Source organism: Pelodiscus sinensis, chromosome 27 (assembly GCF_052426305.1).
Source record: "Pelodiscus sinensis isolate ZL-2025 chromosome 27, ASM5242630v1, whole genome shotgun sequence".
NCBI classification, from domain to species: Eukaryota; Metazoa; Chordata; order Testudines; family Trionychidae; genus Pelodiscus; species Pelodiscus sinensis.
This window is the reverse complement of record NC_143078.1, coordinates 14884872-14908082: the sequence shown is the minus strand read 5'-3', so window position 1 is coordinate 14908082 and position 23211 is coordinate 14884872. Positions and strand designations below refer to the sequence as shown.

At 57.9% G+C, this 23211-nt stretch overlaps 1 protein-coding gene across 3 annotated transcripts in view; it reads right to left on the bottom strand.

The window, feature by feature from the left end:
* LGR6 (leucine rich repeat containing G protein-coupled receptor 6) overlaps positions 1 to 23211 on the bottom strand; it is a 168106-nt gene extending 144895 nt beyond the window's left edge. For 2 of the 3 annotated variants that reach the window (XM_075910201.2, XM_075910204.2), the window contains exon 1: positions 16016 to 16736. In XM_075910201.2, the coding sequence (XP_075766316.2) occupies positions 16016 to 16209 (194 nt within the window). In that variant the 5' untranslated portion in view covers positions 16210 to 16736. Of the gene's footprint in view, positions 1 to 16015; positions 16737 to 22058 lie in introns of those variants that run through there. The other variant, XM_075910202.2, reaches the window with a different exon arrangement.

The following is a 23211-nucleotide window of genomic DNA, read 5'->3' as shown; positions in this document are numbered from 1 at the left end:
ATTTTATCCCCTGGCTAATAGCCTTTTATGGACCTAACCTCCATGAAATTATCTAGCTTCTCTTTAAACTCTGTTCTAGTCCTAGCCTTCACAGCCTCCTCTGGCAAGGAGTTCCACAGGTTGACTACACACTGTGTGAAGAAGAACTTTCTTTTATTCGTTTTAAACCTGCTACCCATTAACTTCATTGGGTGTCCTCTAGTTCTTCCATTATAGGAACTAATAAATAACTTTTCTTTATTCGTCCTCTCCACACCACTCATGATTTTATAGACCTCTATCATATCCCCCCTCAGTCTCCTCTTTTCTAAACTGAAACGTCCCAGTCGCTTTAACCTCTCCTCATATGGGACCCGTTCCAACCCCCTAATCATTTTCGTTGCCCTTTTCTGAACCCTTTCCAAGGCCAAAATATCTTTTTTGAGGTGAGGAGACCACATCTGTACACAGTATTCAAGATGTGGGCGTACCATAGTTTTACACAGGGGCAGTAAGATATTCTGGGTCTTGTTTTCTATCCCTTTCTTAAGAATTCCATGCAGATGTGGATACGGAGACAATTCTGTATCTGCCCAGGGCTCTTCAGGTATCTCCAACTGCTGATCCTGATGGAAACCGCTTTGCAAGGGCCCGAGGTTTGGTCGGCCACCCAGGCCGGAGCAGCTGCCATCAACACTGGGTTCCTTGGGTTCACCTTCTGGGTTTTGAGCCTTTAGGGGGGTCACATTTTCCAGCACTCCTGCATGACCTCGAGCATTTTACTTTTAAGGGACACTCAAGTAAACAGCTGTCTCCACCAGCCGGGGCGTTCAGAAAAGCACCAGAGATCCCAAGAGTTGGCCATGGCGCTGCTGAAACTCGTCAGGCGATTTAGCGCCGCTTTTCTCCTGCTCCCTTGAGGAAGGCTTGTCCATTTTTTAGATCACCATCCCTGGACGTTTCATTCGTTCGGGTCACAGGGAGCAGTGGGACCTCCAGCCAGAACGACCTCTGTCTCCAGCTCCTCCAAGCAGTGTGCCTCTGCTGTCCCCACCAGTCCTGTTCACCAGGGCAGGAGGGTGAGGCGGGACCAGCGTTATTTCTGCAAGGGATGCTTGCAGGAGAATAACGTACCGGGGATGCGCACAGGGTAGTGATCAGACAGTCTGTCCTCCCCACTGTTTCCTAATCGACACCATGACACTGTAGGGGCTCCTGAGAACTTTCCTTTGCCGTCAGAATTTTTTCCAAGTGAAGAATAAATTTTGTTCTGTGCACCAAGGCAAGTGCAGATGTGCACCACCAATAGAAACCCATGCTGCCGGTGTGGTCACTCTGCTGTGGCCCCGCGATTCAGTACAGCCTGGGGCTCCTGGCCAATGTAAATTGCCACTCCATGCGCTCTGGGTAGCACTAATGGCTGGGAGAAAGGCAGTGCTATGCCCCGGACAGCTCTGAGGGCTGGGGGGGGGGGGGGCCCGACGGGCCGGGACTGCGTGTGTTGAAGGACTAGCCAGCGAGGCAGGAAGGCAGTGCTGACAGCAACAGTCTGGGAACAGGGAACCCTGGGGACCGAGTGCCTCTGGATTCCATCGTTGTGTGAGACCTTCGGCGCGTCGCTCCCCTCTCCGTGCCCGAGGGGCCTCTGGACATACCCTCCTTTCAGAGCACGAGACGAGATCCCCGTGCAAACCGTGCAAAGGGTTCCACTGCCAGCCACAGAGCTTCGCTTTTTCCTGCTGGGTGGGTGCTCCACGCCCACTCCACCCTCAATCCCCCTGAGACCCGCCCGCTCCTCCCCCCTGGCTCCTTCCTCTCCGTCCCCCTCTCTTGAGCACCTCCTGCCAGCGGTGGGCTGATCCGCAGCCAGCCCTGGCGCCGGAACCGTTGTGGGTGCTGAGCACCCCTGATTTTCTCTCCATGGGTGCTTGAGCCCCGGAGCACCCACAGCGTCGGTGTCTCTGCTGCCAGTCCTGCTGAGAAAGGCCCCGGCTGCCATGGGCGCTGCCCAGCCGCTCCGGAGAGCGCGCCGTTCGGCTGGCAGGCTCTGCGCGCCAGCTGTTTGTCTAGCCGCGTTTCTGGCTTCCATCTACAACAGCAAGTGCTGGGTGGTTTCCGTCTAAGCAGATCGGTCTTTGTGACGGGCTTGGCAGGGAATTGTTAAGGACACAGCGACGCCTGCCAGAAAACCCTTCTGCAGCATTGGCGTATGCAAAGTATTTCCCTCGTTGGCCTTTACAAGGATCCCTTCCCTCCCTGCCACGTGCTGGAATTCCCTAGGCAGAGAAAGGAGCAACGCGCAGGTTTGGGCTTCTGGTTCAGGCTGGCGGTAGACTCCGACAGGCCCCTGCTGCTCAGTCTGTTGGGTGGGCACACACCGGGGCCTTTTGTGCTGGGACTCCATGGGGTCCTGCGGCGATGCTCCCCAAAACTCCCCCACGTCCGCACCCTACACAGCTCCTCGCATGCTAACTTTAAAGAAACCTCAGGTGATGCCCCTAAATCACACACACGCCCCCGCCACCAGGGTAGCTGCCTCTAACTGCTTCTCGGGTACTCCCCACACCTCCATACCCCTGCCCTTGGGGGGGTGACAGCACGTTGGGGTTTTCCCGTCTCCTGCACCCCCGTAATGGCACGGACAGACTCCCCCAGCCAGTAGAATAGAGGGAGTTTATTGCTTCTCCAGGATACAGCACAGCACAGATGTAATCTGGTTACAGGAACTGGGGCTAAGAGGCCTCAGTGCTCCCCCTTGAAATGGGGGGGTGGCTGGGCCCTACAATCCCAGCCCCCTCCCTACCTCCTTCTCCCCTGCTTCCCAGACAGAAACTAAAAACCGTCCCTTCCAGCCCTGCCCCACAGCCAGGGGCAGCATTCCACCTTCCTTTGTTCCTCTCCTTGGGGGGTAGCTGGTCGGACAGGTTGAGAGACCCCTTTGCATAATGACTCACCCCCTGCCCTGCTGGGCCGTGCTGCCGACAGCAGCCAGTGGGGGTCACTCACAACCCACTGCCCAGCACAGCAACCAGCAAGGTACCCCCACTACGTCACAGGGCACAAGCAAATTCCCATTCGCCAGCGTTAGCCAGCCTTTGGGGCGAGTGGGGCAGTGTGCAGCCCTTGGAGCTGTTGTTTCAGACTCAGGCGGACGCCGCTTACGCTCCGGCTGGCTTTTCAAGATCCTCTCCCCCGGCCACGCAGGGGCTGGAAAGAGACTGGAGCTAAGATCTTCCACGATTCGGGACCTTAGGCATGTGCCGGTGGGGCCTGTGCTATACTCCCTCCTGTGGCATGACTCATAGCACCTGACCTCTGAGCTCCAAGCCTTCCTAGCCCCCTCGCCTCCTGGGCCTGCACTCAGCACGCTCAACTAGCTGCCCCATAGCAACACGGCCGGGTCTCCCCCCTCCCAGCTGTTGTGCGGTGGGAGCTCACACGGCTGCCTCTTTTAAAAGACAGAGCCCTGGCATTGGTCCACTGGGAGTCTTGGAGTAGGTCACATTCATCCCCCCTTGCCTCAGTTTCCCCATGTCTAAAATGGGGCTAAACAGCTTGCTCTCCTTTGTAAAGGCTCCGCTACTGAAGGTGGCTATGGAAGAGCTAGGGATTATTAAATAAATGGAGAGAAAAGAGGCAGACAAAAGCTGCATAAGATTTAGGACCCAGGCTGGAGTCTGCTCCTGGTGCTAGACAGCTAGCAAGCTGCATGGAGAGTGGAGATAGAAACCTCCATGAAAGCCCCCAGTGTCTATGCTGCTATCCCAAAATTGAGAGCTGGGAAAGGAGGTTGCCGGGTAGTTTGCACCCCACATTTCCAGATTCAAAATGAGGGTTGTCTCCCGACTTTGTATCACGCCAGGAAATCGTGGACACTTTCCCCATGTTCTCTGCTGGGCTTTCCAGCTTTTACCGCTGTGCTCTGCAAAGCCTCCCTCGGCAGCCACACGCATCCCTACCGATGCGCCTCACCACCCGCATCAGGCCTCACTGCTAGTCGGAGGCATGGCCTGGAAAAAGCTACTCAGGAGCACATCGAAAACCGATTTTGCGGTGGAACCTGGCCTGCACCAAGCTCTGCACCTAAATTCTACTCATAAAATGCGAGACGCCTCCCCCAGTTTGGCTGCTGCCTTGAAATGCTGCAAAGCTGCTGAGAAACCATACTGGAGGGGGAGTCCCTTTATCCAATGAGTTCTCCCCATCGAGGGGAGAGTCCAGCCCTTGCTGGTGCTGCGGATGTTCTTTACTGCCAGCTGTGTGGGTCACAAAGGGGTGTACCCAACAGGAAATGGAATGAAACTGACAGGACAATCGGGGCGGGTGTCTGTCCTGAGCCATCCGATGGGTGGGGTCTGGGAGAGGGAGATCTGGCCTTACTCTAATTGCAAAAGCTGTCCTGCCTCCTCTGCTGGTAACCACCACATCCCGCCCTCTTCCTTCCCGCTCCTGTACCACCAGGGGTAGGTGGCAGCACTCAGAGGGTGAAGGCAGATATTCCCAACTGGCAGGACACTACCAAGCATGGGCCAAGCGTGCCAGGGAGCCCTGGGGTTCTGTGTGCCTGTGGATCCCACCAGGCTCCTAGCCCCCATGCTGTGCCAGACTAGCCCCTGATGCTACTGGTTTCCGGCAGCCCCTGGCTCCCCATTCAGCTGCAGGACAGCATGCCAGCCCGGGCTGCCTCCGGTGTGTGCCAGGCGGGGGAGTGCACTGCAGTGGAATTCCTCTTTCCACTGGGCGCACATTGTTAATAGCTGACCTTGCTCTGTCCTGGGCACGGTGCCCTGCAGCGACGGGGAAGGAAGGAATCCGGGGCCATGCTTTGCACCACCGCCTTGCTTCACAGGCGGCCTTACATGGCTTCCCACCCCCCGTTTTACAGAGCAAGCGACTCGCACGACTACCAGGGCTTCTTTCTGAAAACATTCGCACGCTTGGAGAGTCCCTGGGCTTTGCACGCTTGTGCCGCTTAGTGGAGCTCCTCCCGATTTACACCAGGGTGAGCAAAAGGGGGACCAGACCCAATGGAGCTACACCCTGGTCTAAACAAAAAGACCAACAGGCCAACTCTGCTCAGAGCCTATTTTTCCAGTCGCTCCTACAATGTTTTCCACAGGTATGTCTGCATGCAAACAAAATCTTGGTGACGCAATAAAAACACATTGGTCTGTTCCTTTTTACCTCGAGCCCTGTAACGGGGCAGACCAGGCCCTGCAGCTAGAAAGGGCCATAGAGAAGTCCTCCGGGCTGGCTAGAGGGGCTGGAAAGAAACCAGCCAATCAGGGGCCAGGAAGGACTACATAAGAAGCTGAAGCATTAGAGTCAGAGCAATTGCAGCCGAGACCTGAGGGAGAGAGGACCAGGGGTAACTGGCTGGCTTGAGGGAGCGTCTCCTGTTAGGTGTGTATCCTGGAAGGGGGTCGAGAATTTCAGTGGGACTCGGCTGGCTGAGTCCCCAAAAAGGCTCTTAAAGGGGAAGTGCAGGCAAACGCCCTCAACCAGACGGGGTGTGCTTGTGTGAGGCTAGCGCCACCCCTTACAAGCCCTCTGGCTGCATCTCCTCTCATGGCTACTGTGGCGGAACTAGGAGGTCAGTGGAGAATTGCCTCCTTCCAAACCACCTTGGAGCGATTTGCGCTGGAAGTAGCCACAACGTCGTGGGCAGACCCTGATGCTGCTTGGAGGGGAGAACAGGCAAGGAGACCCTGCGTCCCTGCAGATCACTCGGGGGTTGGTAAAGAACTGAAGACAACCAGGGCGCAAGAAAGGTCCCTGCCCCTAAGCAACTGGTTCTGGCTGGGGCTGCAAAACGGGTGGAGATTTTGGGCCTGGGCTGGTGCTAGGCTCTGGGACCTACAAGGGGAGTGTCCAAGGGTCCCGACTCCAGCCCGAAGCGCTGCACGCCAGCTGTACAGCCCCACCACCTGAGCCCCACGAGCCGCTGACCCCAGCCAGCAGCCGTGTAGTCGTACCCCAAAAGAGCCCGTTTGTATCCCTGCCTTCCCCAGCCTGGCCGAGGTCCTGTCTCCCTTCGGATGCTCCCAGCTCCGGGCAGGGCCAGTGGAAAACAAGCAGTGGGCAGCACTGCTGAAAGAACCAACAGGTGAGTGTGGGGAGAGCCTCTGAAGCCTGCTGTGATCCGCACAGGATTCGAGATCCACAGGCTGACTCCCAGCCAGGCTCATCCCAAGGCAGATGCCTGGGGAGCGAAGGTCTGAGCTTGTGTCCCAGCTGGACGAAGAGCACAACGGGAGAGTACGTTTCATCAGCCACTGATCTCAAAGCGCTTCCCACAGGAGGTCACTCAGTATTGTCTGTGTTTTACAGAGAGGGAAACTGAGGCATGGAGCAGGCTGTTCTGCTATCACTACACAAAGCCTCCTTCCCACAGGCCAGCCTAACCTGTGTGCAGAGAATTACTGGGGTGGATTCTGCGCCAACTGATGTCATGCCATACAGCTCGTGTAATGGCACGTTCTCATCCCCCCCCCCCCGTCAATAAATCAAAACCTCCCGCTTTCATGTTTTTGTCACTAATAAATCCGGCATTGTAGGAGACATGAAAGAGGAACAATGCACTCGCCCAGCAGTAGCCAGGAGACATGTCCTCCCGCAGGACTGGGCATGCAAACCCCCCTACAGCCCTGTAACACGCTCCACCCGCTTCCTCCCAATTACAGCGGCTGAAAACCAGAATTTGTAGCCAGCAAATAATGTCCAGATTTGGAATGTTCCACCCCAACGCAGGACAGACACCCGAGACCTCAGAATCATTTGTGGTTTGCAATCGGCTGCTGAGAAGTACGGCGTTAGTTGCTCTGTAGCACTTTTCGTCCATGCAGCTCCTGCCTTCTCCAAAAATATTTCATGAAGACCTCCTAGAAACATAACACAGGGTGGGAAGGGACAGCCCCAGGCAGAATCCGCACCCCTGCTATCACAGGCAACCTCATCACATCATCCCAGTCTTAAATTAACAAGATCCATCTCAAAGCTAGTTAACTTATTTGCCTCTGCCACACCTATCCGGTTCCCAAATCTCCCTCCTCTGATGACTAGAAACCTTCTAATTTCCAGCCTAAAATTGCTCATGGCCTGTTTATTCCCAGTAGGGATGTAAGGCTATGTCTACACTACGGAGGGTTTTTTTCAGAAAAACGGCCGTTTTTCCAAAAAAAAACTTCAATTACGTCCACACTGCAATCATGTTCTTTCGAAAGAAAAATCTAAGGAACAGAGGGTTTTCCGGCGTTGGTAATCCTCTTTCTACGAGGAAGAAGCCTTTTTCCGAAAGAGCTCTTTCAGAAAAAGGCGTGTGTGGACGGGGAAGAGGGAGTTCTTTCGGAAGACGAGGAAAGAGGAAAAAGCCCAGGTGTTTACTGGTAGCCATTCCGCCCACAGTAATCACAGCTTACATGCGAGAGAGGGTCCGTTCAGTCTAGATGCTTTTTCGAAAAAGCAGATCACGTTTTTGATGCGCTTTGGCAGTGTGGATGCTCTCTTTCGGAAGACGTTTTTTCGGAAGACGTTTTTTCGGAAGATCTCTTCCAGAAAAGCTTCTTCTGAAAGAAGCCTGCAGTCTAGCCGTAGCCGAAGAGTATAACCGTTTAAACGGTTAGCGGATAATGTCCGTTTATTGGTTTCAGTTACACGCTGGCTCCCAGTATAACTTGTACACTCCAGAGCCTGCAGCGAAGCCGGCTTTGCAGGAGCGGGGCTGGCAGGGGCTACCAGCTCTGCACCCGAGGAAGCTTTGCAGAGCCTGCAGCGTCTGTGTAATGGCTAGGATTCTTAGCGGTTACATTTTTAAACAGCTTTTTACACCCCTAATCCCCATTTGTTCTAACCAAAGACTATGAATCTGGAAGAGACCATCATGCCCACTGCCTGACCTCCTGCGTGTTGCAGGACAGATCTTCGCCCACCCAGTCCTACGATAGGCCGCTCCCTTCTGGCTGAGTGACTGACATCCTCACCTTGCGGTTTAAAGATTTTGAGTTAGAGACTCCACCACTTACTCTAGTTCAAACCAGCAACATCCCCTTGCCCCCTGCTACAGAAGAAGGCCAAACAAAAAAAAAAAAAAGAAAATAACCCACCTCCTGCAGATCTGCCAGTCTGAACCAGGGGAAAATTCCCTCCTGACCCCACATATGGCTATCAGACCTGGAGCATGTGGACCAGACACCTGGGAAAATTCTCTGTACTAACTCCGAGCCCTCCCCTTCTAGCTATTGGCTTCATTTGCAACTAGTATCACGGCTGGGCCCCGTACCACCATAGGCAGGTTCATCATACCCAGGGCCGGATTAAGCCATGGGCGAGCCGGGCAGCTGCCAACCTATGGGGGGCGCCTGATGGCAGCTGTAAGGGGTCCCTTATAGCTGCCACCAGGCACTGCGCACCCAGTTCCCGGATCATGGGCTGCAGCAGCTCCCAGCGGCCACCCTGCAGCAGCCGCCCAGGGCGGGAACCGCGTTACCCCCCGCGGCCGCAGGGCCCTGCATAGCCAGGCTGCACGCCAGCAGCGGTAGTCGGGCTGGGCTGGGCACATGCATCCTGCCGCCGCCAGCTCTGCGCACCCTCCCCTAACCCGGGGCGCAGGAATGGTTCGGTCCAGGCCTGATCATAGCGCCCATACATACACGTAGCAAGAGCCACTTCGAAACGCTGGCTTGTGGCCTGCCCAGGTCTCCTCCCTCGCCCGGGTTTCATTTCAGCGTGCACATGCTACCCCGGCTTGACGCCGCCGATCCATTCCCGCCATGCCCTGGCTCTTCTCCTGAGCGGAGCGCTGTGCTGCCAAGCGATCCCCGGACCGCTTCCTATCCGGGTTCCCCTGCCCTTCGATGCAGGGGAACGTTGGCATGTGTCTGCCCGGGGCGGGGGAGGGAGACATTCTTTGCTGGAATTATTCAGTCTCCCCGAAGTCTCTTTGGAGTGGGACCCGCAGCTGCTCACGGAGAAACCGCACGTCCCGGGAGCAGCTTCCAAGCCGACAGGTGTGTCTGACTCACTCTCCTGGGGGTGGGGCCGCTTTTCGTTTCAAAATCCCTCGGCTCTGCCAGGAAAGAATTCGGAGGAGACGGGAGGGAGACCTGGAAATGCTCCTCAGGACACCAGCTTCTGCGCAAAGAACTGAAGCGTCTGCTCCGAAAGGGCCCAGCCTGCCCTGGGACAGCGCCAGACAGACCTGGCTTGCCTGGCTGCTCCGCGGGTTCGGCCCTGGGGCGGGCACGGCCCTCCCAGGCCACGCACTGGCACCTGCTGGAATTCCAAGTCCCACGTCTCGGCTGGTGGCTGCCAACGAGGGGCTAGGCCCAGCCAAGCCAGCTGAGGAGAACCTGCAGTGAGGAGCTGGTCCAAAGACCCCACACCTGGGGACACTGCCCGGGCCCACACCTGGGGACACTGCCCGGGCCCACACCTGGGGACACTGCCCGGGAAGGCCCGGCCTCCTGCCCTGCTTCGCCTTCCAGCTCCTGTCTCCAGCCCCCCGAGGGACAAATGGCTCCTCTCCAGACAGGTTTCCTGTCGACCCTAAGTCAGCCTGCCTCCTCCACAGCTCGTGAGCAGCCAGCCAGGAACCCGGGCTCATCCTGGCCAAGACCGAGCTCTTCATCTGCCCCCCAAACCCGCACCTCTCCTGGCTTCTCAGGCACCCTGGACAAGGCCCCCCACCCTCACTAGACCCTCGCATCCAGGCCCCATCAAAACCCGACGGCTCGGAGAGCGGCCTATCCCCTCTGCCCAGCCAGCCCCAAGCACCTCACAGCCTGCACCCTCCCCTTCTCCGGCCGGGACAGATCCCTCTTCAGGGCGCTTGCCTCCCAGAGATTGCTCCCCCCAGTCCGATGCTTCATGTGTCCCTCCTCCGGCCACAAACCCCTGCGGTTCGTCTTCGTTTTTAAGGCCCATGCCCGTCTATCGGCGCCTGACTTCAGCCACTGGAGAGGTGGTTCACTCACTGCCAGTGGGGCCAGCCTCCGGCGCCCACTGGGGATACGGTCTGAGCAGCACCGAGGTGCCGGGGATGGAAGGGAGGGAGAGAACATGCAGTGCCCCAGAAACCTCCCCCCGGCACCTCCCGGAGCTCCTGCCACTTCAGCCCTTCCTCTGCTGGGATGCAGAACACCGAGAAGGGGGTATCAGCTGGAGCACCGCGTGCTGCTCATCACAAGGCTCACAGTGGCCTGGTACCCGGTGCCACCCCGCTCTGGGTGTCGTGAGCACACACTCGCCGCTGCCTTGGATGCCCACGTGAGCTCAAGAGCAGGAACGCTCTCTCAGGGTACGTCTACACTAGCCCCCTGGTTCGAACGAGGGAGGCTAACGTAGGCATTCGAAGTTGCAAATCAAGCCCGGGGTTGAGATATCAAGCCCGGGTAGTTCGAATTAAAGCCCTAGTTCGGACTACCTGCTATTCCTCCTGGAATGAGGTTTAACAGGTAGTTCGATTTAGGGCTTTATTTCGAACGACCGGGTCCCTGCCATGTGCAGACTTGGACATTTCAAAAAGTGGCGACCGGCCGGGAAGATGCAAATCAAGCGCGGGATATTTGCAACTTCGAATGCCTACATTAGCCTCCCGAATGCGAACTAGGGGGCTAGTGTAGACAGACCCTGAGAGAGAGAGTGAGTGAGTGCGCGTGCAGTGCCTAGCGTGGCAGGGCTCAACGTAGCTGCCACAATGCTGCTAATAAGGACACTGGATCCAGGTGCATTTCCCACCTGGTGGCATGGGAGCGAGGCCCAGTCAAGCCCCATTGGCCCCGAGAGATCAAGCAGCCCCGGCCACCCTATTACCCCTCTTCGAGCCCACCAATAGGGGGTGAAGGGAGCAGTGGGGGGTCTGACCCAGCCTCTGCCACGCAGGGTCTCCTGCTCCCGCCCTCTGGTACCTTAGCTGGGGCCAGCATCAAAGCGCTTTCCAAAGCGAACCCTCAGCTCCGAGTGCCAGGCAGAGCTCCTCCCTGCAGATCCAAGGGCTCAGGGTTTTCACGGCCCTGGGCATAGTCATGAGCTGCCCCTGCCAGGGGGAAGGGAGGGAGAGGGAAGCGGCTATTCAGGGCTTACCAGGGAGGGAGCAGGCCAGGCTGGCTGGCAGGAGAGAGCAGCTAGGACTCTAGGGCTGGCCTTTCGGAAATCCAGCCTCACCCTGCGCAGGGCGCTGGCCACACGCAGCCCTAAGGGGGAACCCCAGCTATGGGGGTAGGTTTCATGATCCGACCTGGCCCCAGCCCATCGCTGCCAAGCTCCGGCGTGTGGCAAGAGCAGCTCTGCTTGGTACCGGCGCTCTGGGGGCGCTTTCCCCAGCTGGGTGGGACCAGCAGAGCTCCCGTTTGGGTCTGAGCCAGCGCCGCGCCCACCTGCACCGGTCCCTTCAGTACAGCTTCCCGAATCCAAGCTCCCCCCCTTCGAGCCTCAGCAGCTACCCGTTATTGTAGCCCGGGGGCCCAAGCCTCACCAGCTCGCCTCCCTCGGGATGGGTGCAGACGTGGGACGTTAACCGCTCGTGGAAACGTGCGGCCACAGAACACCACCGGCGTGCACTGTGCCGGCGAGTAAGCACAGGGTCCTCCCCGGGCATAGGAGCGATGCCTCATGACCTCCGACAGCGCGGGTGAGGGAGATCTGTGATCTGCAGGCCAGCTGGGGAAATGTACGAATGCCGGGGGGCCAGCTGGCCAGGGGTAAATGATTTGCTCAGCTCTAGTCGCTGATCCCAGAACACAAGGACAATGCCACAAACCCGCTCGGTCCGCTCTCCTCCCACAGACAGTGGCCAGTCGCTGCACAGGAGGGTGCAGAAGACCCCGTTGTGGGCAAGGCTGGAATCACCTGCTCCCACGGGAGGTTCCTACCCAACGCCTGCGACTTGGGCTTGTCTCAAGCCCCTAGAAGTCTGCTCCTCCAGGGACGCTCCAGGGCATAACGGGCAGAAGACTCCAAACAATTGAGCCCGAGATGGAGAGAGTCCTACACAGCCCTCCCCTCCCTCTCACCTCGCGCTTCCGACGGAGCGCCTCTGAGCTGTACCGGGTTCAGCCTCCCGGCACTCGGAGCCCCACTGCACAGACGGGTGCCACCTGTACCGCCCTCTCCCGCCCTCAGGAGCGCTCCCCGAGGTTCTCCCGGGCCCCGCGCTGCAGATGCTGCTGCCCAGACCGCGGGGAGCCCCCTTGCCTGAATTTGCATCCCCCACCCCCCCATTTCTTCCGCCATCTGGGCCGCCCAGCGCAGGCCAGGCACAGGGCTGGGCACGGGGACGGGCAGTTCTCACAGCTGCTCAGCTCAGGCAAATGCTCCATCCGGCCTGGGCAGGGTGACGGGGCAGAAACGCTGCTGATGCTGCCTTTGCCCTCATGCCACTGAGCAAAGTGGGGCGGGGGGGGTGCCCTCATGGAGGCCTGGTCCACCCGTACCCTCCCGTGGCCCAGGGCGTGGCTCGTTTCTATGCTTCAGTCATTGGATGGGGGGTAGATTCCTCCCCCAAGGCAGAGCCCCGTCTGCTGGCAGCTCCCAGCTCCCCTGGCAAAGGCCCCGGGCCCACCCCTTGGGGGCAATCGTCACACCGCACCCGGCCTGGCGCCTCCCCTGGCTCAGCCGTGTGACCTTCCCTAACTCCTCATCCCTGTGCTGCGGCAGCCCCGCTGAGGTGACCTGCCCCCTCCCGGGCCCTCTCCTGCCCCGTCTCTCGCCCCCCAAGCCGGCTCATCCCGCCGGGTGCCCGTGTAGCAGGGTCCAGCTGGGGACCAGGGAGCCTCACAGAATGGCCGGTCGTTTTTAGCCTGTTCCCAGGTGGCACCGGAGCGTCACATTCCCAGCGGGGCTGCGACATTCCAGCCGCCGGCTCGGAATCTCTAAGCCAGCTGAGAGCTCATCCGGGAACCTCCTGCCCTGTCCCCGCAGAGCCTGCGCAGGGGGCCAAAGGGGCCTGTAGGCCCCTGAGCTCGGGGGGCAGGGCTGAGCCCACGGAGGTGCGGCTCCCGTGTCTCGCAGGGGCAGCAACAGAGCCCTGAGTGGAATGGCCGTCCCCAGGGGGCCTGCGCACAGACTTTGGATGGGGCAGGCTCTAATCTGCCCCCACAGGCCGGCGCCGGGGCACTGCCTTTCTGCAGGGACCTAGGGCAGAGACCCGGGGGGCTGGCCCCACCATGACAGCGTTCCCCTCTGCCTCAGCTCCAGGGCAACTCCAGCTGCAGACTTAGCCTGTCTGCCCATCACGCCTCTGCCACCAGCCAGGAACAGGATTGTGCACCCCAGGGGAAAGATGCTGCCAGAGACGGCGCAGGGGGAATGACACACGAAGAGGCCACAGTGGGCTGGCGGCACCGACTCCCAGGTCCGGCTTTGATCACCTTCGAGAGGCAACATTCTGGGTACGGGGGCAGGAATCAGCCTTCGTAGTCCCACGTCTCACCACACCTCTGCTCCTGAGTGCAGTGCGTGACGACTAAAAACCCTCAGCCTTGTCCTAGCCCCCTTCCTCTAGGGCAGGCAAAGGCTCTGCAGAGGGGAGTAGAGTTAGTCTTGTTGTACAGGCAGGGAAACTGAGGCACAAAAAGGCCCAGGCTGATTCCTGCCCCCCATACCCAGGCTGGGTGCAGTGTGACGATTGCCCCAAGGGGTGGGCCTGGGGCCTTTGCTAGGGGATCTGGGCGCTGCCACCAGATGGGGCTCAGCCTCGGGGGAGAACATCTGTCAGGTGCCAAACACCGCACACTTGGGTCCACCGCATGTGGCCACGCAAATGAGATGAAACCCAGCCCCCTGCTCCCTGGCGGTAACCACAAGCCCCGTGGCATCTCCCAGCCTTACCTTACAAGGTTTCAGGAGTTAATTTACAGGGGGAGGCTTTGCAGTTGGCAGCCAGCTTGCCGGCAACGTCCCGCGTCCGCGGGGCGGCGCAAAGGGGCCAGACGCTAGCCCCTGGCCGGATGGGGCCCGGGATTTTTTCCACTCTGACAGCTCCCCCGGACAGGCGTCTCCAGCCGAGGGATCAGCGCCCCTCCTGGCGCTTCCTCCAAACAGCTGACAATGGCGCCACCACATGAGTGAAGTGGGTTTACGTGCGTGTCGGCGAAATCTCCCTCGCAAGGGCGAACCAGCTGGGGCACGCTGCCCAGAGGCAAGGACACCGGGGGATGGGCATGGCAGAAATTGACCGACACAGCCGGAAAACAGCCAGACTCCGACTGTCAGGGGAAAGACTCATCTCCACCAGAAACAGCCTGTTTTGCAGAGGTGCGGAGCCACCTGCTGGGCCTGCGGTAGACCCACCGGCCTTGAACATCAGGCCTAAAAGGTCTTTACAAACACTTCACCGACGGCACTCCTCACCCCACTGCCAACAGCCGCAGCATGGGCATGCCCACTGCCAGCGCCTGCCTGGGTTGGCAGAATCCTGCCCCAGGGACCTGCATACCGAGGCTGATTAACATAGCTAAGGAGTTTTGAATAGCCTGACAATCCTATTAGAATAATCTTAGCAAACTGAGTGACCTGGGTGCGGCGCGTGCGAGGGCCAGCACGGCGCGTGCAAGGGCCAGTGTGTGCGAGGGCCAGCGCGGCGCGTGCGAGGGCCAGCGTTGCGCGTGCGAGGGCCAGCCTGGTCCTTACAGGGCTGGAGCAGGAGAATGCACAAGTCCTGAAATGAATCGAAAGGCGGAATGGGTCCCCGACGGGGCTTTTCTTTGCCATCGCAATGGCATTGCAGCCTCCTTGGCTCATCATCCCGACAGACCCAGGACTGGCCACAACTCTTAGAGAGAAATGCTTCTGTCTGAGACACCCCGGTTATGCCACAGCCCCCCCCAAAGGCACATGCCTCTTGCACTAGACAGCTCCCTTGGACTTCCCCCTCCCGGATGAAAAGCAGCCATTCCGAGCGGGATCCTACGCAGCCCTCGCCACCTGCCTGCCAGGGAAAGAGACAGACGCCACACCGGGAGGGCTAGATGCCAGCTCTGCCACTTGGGCAAGACCATGCGCCTCTGCAGCTCCTTCTTCCAGGGCTCGCCAGCACTTTGCAGACAGCCCGTGTCTTGATCCCCGTTTCAGAGGGGGAAACTGAGGCAGCAACCTGCCTGAGGAAAGCAGTGATGCAGTCTGGAATACAAGCCGGAGCTCCTGCCTCCTTCCAAAGCCTGTTGTTCCAGGCATTAGGCAAGACTGCCCCTGCATTGACCGAGCTGCTCTGCATAACCCACTGCTGCTTGCCAGAGACAACTCAGTTCTTAGACTGAACGGATTTCTCTGGCAGCCTTCAGCTCCGTCCCTACAGTCAAAAGCCAAGCGTCTTCCCCATCCTAGCCCCAGCACAGCAAAACCTGTTGCAGAGACAGCTACAAAGCCCCTTTCCCAGGGAGTGCCAAAACCGGCCTGTCTCAGGGAGAGGCGGACAGGTGCCCCGGGGGGACGCGGACAGGTGCCCCGGGGGGACGCGGACAGGTGCCCCGGGGGAGTTCTCAAGGAGCTATCTGCGGTGCTAGATATCAGCCCTGCACAATCCTTTTTCACTTGAACCCCTTTGGGTTCCGTGGGGCAAGATCTATCAACCAGACCCCCTGGTGCAACTTCCCCCGTTGGCAGCGCACCGTTCGCATGCGCTGCCGGTGGCCAACCCAAACGGAACTCCCCAAAGCCCCGGGTGATCCCGGCTATTGAAATGTTTGACAGAAGGGGCCCGGGACGGTTGGCCGTAATTGCTCCGGATAAATACTCCATTATGCGCTCAGACAATCAGAATCTGCCTGGCAATCAAGCGGCAAAGCATGCGGAACAGCCCCGCATACCCAGCATTGTGTGCAGGGGCACAGGCGGGAGCGGAGTTGGCTCTGCGGGTCGCTGTTTGCTTGGTCCTAATTTGCAGTGGGAACTTCATAGCAGCAAAGCGTCCCCGTCCCCCCCACTTCAACCCCCACTCCCACCTTCTGAGCCCGAGTTGCAGCTGATTCTGGGGCGGCGGGGTCGATCCTCGCGCGCGCAGGGCGCACTGGCCCTGCTAAGCAAGGCGCAGCGGGGTACTTACAGGTAAGCGGCGTAGGGGCTCAAGCTGGCGGGGACCGCGGACAGCCCCAGCTCGGAGCAATCCACCGAGAGCAAGATGCCGTCCTCGTCACAGTGGCACCGCGGTGGGCACGCGGGCGCCGCCCCCGGCTCCGGGGAGGCCGCCGGGAGCGGGGCGGAGGAGAGGAAAGCGCACCAGAAGAGCAGCCGGTCCATCCTGGCCCCAGCTGCCGCCGCGCAGGGCGTCTGGCTCCGAGCTCAGCAGGCTGCACCGCCGGGGCGGGGCGCCTCGGAGCCGGCGCAGGCTGGGTTCCCTGCCCTGCCTGGATGCAGCCAGTGACGGGGACTCATGGCTGGATGCGCTCGGTTATTGGGTTTCACGGGCTGGGCAGGGCAGGGGCGTGAGAGAGGCGGCGGGGAGGAGCCACGGACCTTGCTGCTCGCTCCCGGGAGCTGGCAGGAATCGCATCCAAGGGGGAGAAGAAAACCCCCGACACAAAGACCTGCCTGGAGCGCCAGGACTCGCGCTGCTTGCGCAACGATGTTCGCGAGAGCGCACGGGGACGCCAACCCCGCCGGGAGAAAGGCGCTTCTCTGCGGGGCGGATCCTACCCCAGCCGACGGAGCGGTACCCCGGACGATGCCTTTGGGGGCAGGTTCCTTGGGGCTGGCTCCCGGCACCCGACCGCCCGCTGGCACCGGCGTGCTATTAGGAACCGGCGTGCCGCTGCTTGAAGAATTCTTGGGAACTTGTATGGACTCCGTCATTATATCATAGAATCATAGGACTGGAAGGGACCTCGAGAGGTCATCGAGTCCAGCCCCCTGCCCTTAAGGCAGGACCAAGCTCCATCTACACCATCCCTGACAGATGTCTATCCAACCTGTTCTTAAATATCTCCAGAGAGGGAGATTCCACCACCTCCCTTGGCAATTTATTCCAATATTTGACCACCCTGACAGTTAGGAATTTTTTCCTAATGTCCAATCTAAACCTCCCCTGCTGCACTTTAAGCCCATTACTCCTTGTCCTGTCCTCAGAAACCAAGAGGAACAAATTTTCTCCTTCCTCCTTGTGACACCCTTTTAGATATTTGAAAACCGCTCTCATGTCCCCCCTTAATCTTCTTTTTTCCAAACTAAACAAGCCCAGTTCATGAAGCCTGGCTTCATAGGTCATGTTCTCTAAACCTTTAATCATTCTTGTTGATCTTCTCTGTACCCTTTCCAATTTCTCCACATCTTTCTTGAAATGTGGCGCCCAGAACTGGACACAGTACTCCAGCTGAGGCCTAACTAGTGCAGAGTAGAGCGGCAGAATGACTTCACGAGTTTTGCTTACAACACACCTGTTGATACAACCTAGAATCATATTTGCTTTTTTTGCAACAGCATCACACTGTTGACTCATATTCAACTTGTGGTCCACTATGACCCCTAGATCCCTTTCTGCCATGCTCCTTCCTAGACAGTCGCTTCCCATCTTGTATGTATGGAACTGATTGTTCCTTCCTAAGTGGAGCACTTTGCATTTCTCTTTATTAAACCTCATCCTGTTTACCTCTGACCATTTCTCTAACTTGCTAAGGTCATTTTGAATTATGTCCTTATCCTCCAAAGAAGTTGCAACCCCACCCAGTTTGGTATCATCTGCAAACTTAATAAGCGTACTCTCTATCCCAATATCTACATCATTGATGAAGATATTGAACAGTACGGGTCCCAAAACAGACCCTTGAGGAACTCCACTTGTTATCCCTTTCCAGCAGGATTTAGAACCGTTAACAAGCACCCAAGCACCTTGTTACCCTTCATCCCCCCCCCCCCCCACACACACACACACACCGGAGGCAGCGCTGTTGTACAGATGGGAAACTGAGGCACGGGACGTCATACTTGCCCAAGGGAGGTGGTGGCAAAGCAAGCAATTGACTCACATCTGGAGTATTGTGAACAGTTCTGGGCCCCCCACTCCAAAAAGGATGTGGACGCATTGGAGAGGGTCCAGCGGAGGGCAACTAAAATGATTTGGGGGCTGGAGCACATGACCTATGAGGAGAGGCTGAGGGATTTGGGTCTGTTTAGTCTGCAGAAGAGAAGAGTGAGGGGGGATTTGAGAGCAGCCTTCAACTTCCTGAAGGGAGGTTCCAAAGAGGATGGAGAGAGGCTGTTCACAGTGATGGCAGAACAAGGAGCAATGGTCTCAAGTTGTGGTGGGAGAGGTCCACGTTGGATATTAGGAAAAACTATTTCACTAGGAGAGTGATGGAGCACTGGGATGGGTTCCCTGGGGAGGGGGTGGAATCTCCATAAAGGTGTTTAAGTCTTGGCTTGACAAAGCCCTGACTGGGTTGATTGAGTTGGAATTGGTCCTGCCTAGGGCAGGGGGCTGGACTTGATGACCTCCTGAGGTCTCTTCCAGCTCTATGGTTCTATGACTCCAGCTCGCCTGACTGTAACCTAACCACTAGGCGATCCTGCCTCTGCTCCTTCGGGAGGTGCAGGATTGTGGCAGACAACAAGAGCGGTGCTAGACGGCGAGGCGAGGGGAAGGGATAGGGTTATTCCTAAAGGCAGAGTTAAATGGTACATGCCCAACAGCAACCCCCAGACATCACAGACCCAAGAGTTGGACTCCCCCCGTCTGTAGGACAGTGGCTAGAAAACAGCCTGGCAGTACAGAAAATAGATTTCACCCCCAAGAATTAGGACCGGACAGTGAAACCACCCAAGGTCTCCTTGGCGAGTCAGTTTCTTTAGGGGGTTCCAACACTCCCACTTTTGGGGACCGTTGGCTCCAGCTGAATTTCAGAACGCTGACCTCTCCAAGCCTGGTCCACTTTTTCCTGCTCTTTCCCTCCCCTGCCCACAAAGCCAGAGCAACCGACATGCCTCGTGGGCCTGGCTTCCAGTCCCAACCGGCAGCCACAGCGAGCCAGCTCCTGCCAGGTGCGAGGGGGAGTCTCCACCTGACCCTGGAGCAGGCAGCCCCCAGGCTGGTGGTCCAGGAGTGGAGAAAGAAGAATCCACCCACATGGTCCCTGGGAACACATCTGCAGGTTCCCGGCTGGGTGGGAACTCACGTCCTGTGATCAGAGCACAAACTGGGCACCTGGGATTCACGGCCTGCTTTTCCACTAATTCCCTGCATCCTTGAGTAACAACGCACGGCCTGGCTGCTCCCCAGTGTACACAGGGAGATTTCTGGCACTAGAGGGCTCTTTATCTAGCGGAGCAGGGTACCAGGCGATCCAATGGCTGGATGCTGATGCTAAACTAGCGCCGGGCAACCTAGGCCAGCGAGCGGGCCGGCAACCAGCCTCCATCTCAGGAGGCTACAAAAGTGTCTTACCCCAGATGGGCTCCCAGGAGGGGGCAGTTTTCCTAATGGCACCTGCGTCCCTAGAACATGGGGGCGGGGCCAATTGCTCCGCAGCCACGCTGTGATTGGCTGCCGCGGGAGCGCCTGGCTCTCACTGGCCGCGCTGGGTGCAGTCGGCTCCCCCCTCCCTGCCTTGGCTTTCCATGCGCATCCCTTTAGTAATGGCAGGAGGGGAAAACGTCTGGGCGGAGGAAGCCAGTGGGCCCCATGCCTTGTGGGCCCCATGCAGACCCGATGGGCAGCTCCCCCATCCCCCGAGCTAGCCACATTCCAACAGGAAACAAGGTGCACAGGTTTCATGGTGATGCAGCTCCCGGCTTGCCTGGCTCCAGCTCCTGAGGCTCAGAGCCCACCCAGCGTTGGGGGGCTGGAGCACTAGCACAGGCTCCCCTGCCCTCTTCCGGCCCCACCATGGGGCTGGAGCACACACGATCTACTAGCCTGGGCCCCCCCAGGCGCTGGTGTGCGAGGGGAACGTCTCCTTTGGGGGCCACGTCAGTGAGGGGTTTTTCCCCCACTTCTACTTGTGTGTGGCCCTGATGGATTTTTCGGTGGGTCAGCAGCCCCCGACCCAAAAGGCTCCCCAGCCCTGTTCTAACATGCTGCAGCTCAGCCTCATGCTGCAGACAGGGCGAGGAACCGCTGGCTGGCCTGTGCTATGCAGGCCGTTCCACTGAATGATCAGAATGGCCCTGAACCTCAATGTTACTTTGTTTCAATGGGACTTAGGGGCCTAAAGATCTGGGCCATTGGCCCCTTCTGGCCTTGGAGTTTAAGGCCCCCTAAAGTCGAGGAGAGCTCTTCCAGTGACTTCGGGGGGGCTAGGGTTCACCCTAGAGATTTGCAAATTGATCTAATAGGACCAGCCCCACCGAAGGCTCAGCAGCGCTCTGCAATGTAATTAATTAAACCTTTGCAAGGTGCTCCGACATCGCCAGCCGTGCAGGGTTTAAATGAAAGGGAAAGGGATCCACGGGGAGGTCCATAATTAAAAGTTATTTGCCAGCTGCCAAGGCAGAACCAAGCACACGCCCCTCCAGCTTGGACTTGTGAAATCTGCACATTTGCTCGGCCAACCAAGGCGACATTGGGCCCGGTCAACCCACGGCGAGAGCCAGGTCGGTCACGACCACCCTATCCAAAATGATGGGTTCAGCTAAGGTTTCTCTGTCTCCCTCTAGCGGAAAAATGGTTCCTTGCTGGCTCCTAAACCTCCTTGCCCAGTGACCTGTGTGTGGAGATCTAGCCGCTAGCTGGGCTGGAAAGAATAGCCTGTGTTAGTGTTGAAGGTGCCATTAACAGTGCTGGCAGGAAATGGGGTTTCGTGGAAACTGAAATGTTTCCAGGAATGCATCGGTTTTGACAACACTTGCAGTGGAAACATTTTAAATGATTCCCTTTGCACGGGAGGAGTCTCCTTTTGTTTCAGCGTTGAATCTGTAAACGTCTCAATCCAGGTTACGATCGCATTTCTAGGCGTCTATAAACATGACGGTTTAGAGAGAGAGAAGTAGTTGATCATTTTCAACTGGTTTCAAGCGTTTGGAGACAAGGGACAATTTTGAAAAGTTGGAATTGCTCATGGGATAGAAATGCCCATTTCTGGCCAGCTTTACTGAATTTGTGCTGCGCACAGGGAGCTTGCTCAGTGACTAACTCTGAGTCCAATCCACTCCATCACCATAAACAGCCTTTTCCTTGCCATTGGCTTTCATGGGAGCAGAATCAGGCCCCATCTATGCTTGCATGTTGCCCTCCAGTGGCCGGCTGCAGTTTAAAAGAGCAGAAGAATGTGGCTGGTAGAGGCGTTTGGGTTGCAGTCTGTTAGCTCAGCTGGTAAGGAAGCCGGTGGTTTTCAACCGGGGGTACATATAGCCCTCGGGGTACATCTGTCATCTAGGTATTTGCCTTGACGTTACAACAGGCTACATAAAAAGCACTAGCGAAGTCAGTACAAACTAACATTTCATACAGACAACGAATTGTTTATACTGCCCTGCTATACACTGACATGCAAGTACACTCATTTATATCCCAATTCGTTTATTTTATGGGTTCAAGGTAAAATAAGGAAGCAATTTTTCAGTGATAGTGTGCAGGGACATGTGTCTTTTCAGGTCTGATTTTGTAAGCAAGTCTTGTCAGTGAGGTGAAACTTGGGGGATACACACACAAAACGGTGACACTGTCTGGACAGGTTGAGAACTGCTTTTGTACACTCGGACAGGCCTCCGGCCTCACTTTCAGTGTGTACAGCTTATCAGAGAGAAAGGAATAACCCCTTCCCACTGAAGTAACAGTCTTCTGCCTAGCTGTCAATCGGACAGCTCCCTATGCGGTGTTGTAGCCCTGTCAAGACCAGGATACAAGCAAGAGGAGGTGGGGGAGCCATTCTCTTATTGGACCAACTCCAGCTGGTGACAGAGACAAGCTTTCAAGCAGAGCAGGGCTCCAGAAAGGTACGGCCTTGTGGCCATGAGACACTCGCCCCATGTTCAGGGAAACAGAACCTCGCAGCCAGAATCAATGCACAGCGCTGCCCAATCTCTCTGAGCAGGGGGTTGGGGGTCCCAGCCCAGGGCCCTGTCAGCTGTGGAGCAGCCCACGGCTCGCTCAGCAGGGAATCCCACCACAACCCAGCAAACTCTTGAGGAATAATTCCCCGCCCTGGGCTACTTCCTACCCGTATCCTGCAGGGCATCCTCTCCATCGCCTCACTCCAGTCTTCTACCGCAGCCCCTCTCGGCCTGGCCGCTGCTGGGTCTGGCGGTGCTTCCTCTCCTGCAGTACCTCCTTCTCCTGCGGCCATCAGCCCTGAGTGAGCACCTCCATCAGCTTTTATAGCCAGCCTCCAGCTGGAGCATGCCCAGTGCGGCTGTGGGGGCGGGGCCTCCTCAGCCAGCTGGGCCCGGTTAACCCCTTCAGGCCCAGTGCAGGGTTGATACACCCCGCCACAGTCTGGAAAATCGGACCTACACGGAACACGTGAGAGAATTCGGTTTGTTTCGCTGGGAGAAGAGAAGACAGCGAGGGGAGGAAAAACAACATAGCGCTCTTCTCGGGCACGCCGGGGGCTATACAGAGGAGGGGGATCAAATGTTCCCTTTAACCACTGAGGACAGGACAAGACACAATGGGCTTAAGTCCCGCCATGAGGGCCGAGGGCTGCACTAGATGACTTCAAGGTCCCGTCCGGGCCTACGATAAGCAGCAAAGGCTGCTACCCCAGGCCGCGGTGGCCGATGCGCGTGGCTGCGCTCGAGGCGCTGGCTCCTGCAACCCGGGTGAGGGAAGTGGAATGTATACCGGGCCTGTGTGGGCAGGAGGGCGGAGCAGACGGCTCCCCCTCTCGGTGGAATCACTGACGTTTCTGGGTTCACACCCAGGACTCGTTGCAGTGACAGGGACTCAGCAGCTGGTTTACAGGAGGGCTCCTTGCCGCAGGGGCTGGAACAGGGGTGGGGAGAGGGATGCTGCAGCCCCCTGCCTGGAAGTGGGGTGTCAGTGCGGTGCAAAGGCTCACAGCACCCCCACTACACACGTTCTCCAGCCCCCCTCCTCCTCGCCCGCTGCTGCTGCCAGGGCTGTGGCAGCCTTGGCTTCCTGATCAGCCAGACACTTTGGACACTTTGGACCTCCAGCGCTCGCTCCTCTGGTCTCCCTTGCTAGAGAGAGCTTGGAGACCGACCCGTCCACACTTGCTGGGACCATTCCGAGCGTCGGGCAGCCCCCCCGCCCCTCAGCCAGCTGCTCCAAGTCCCCTCCCTGCGGCAAATGGGCACCTTTTGTCTCACTTCAGCGAGTGGCCGCAGATCGCCGCCTGCCTGGATGGACAA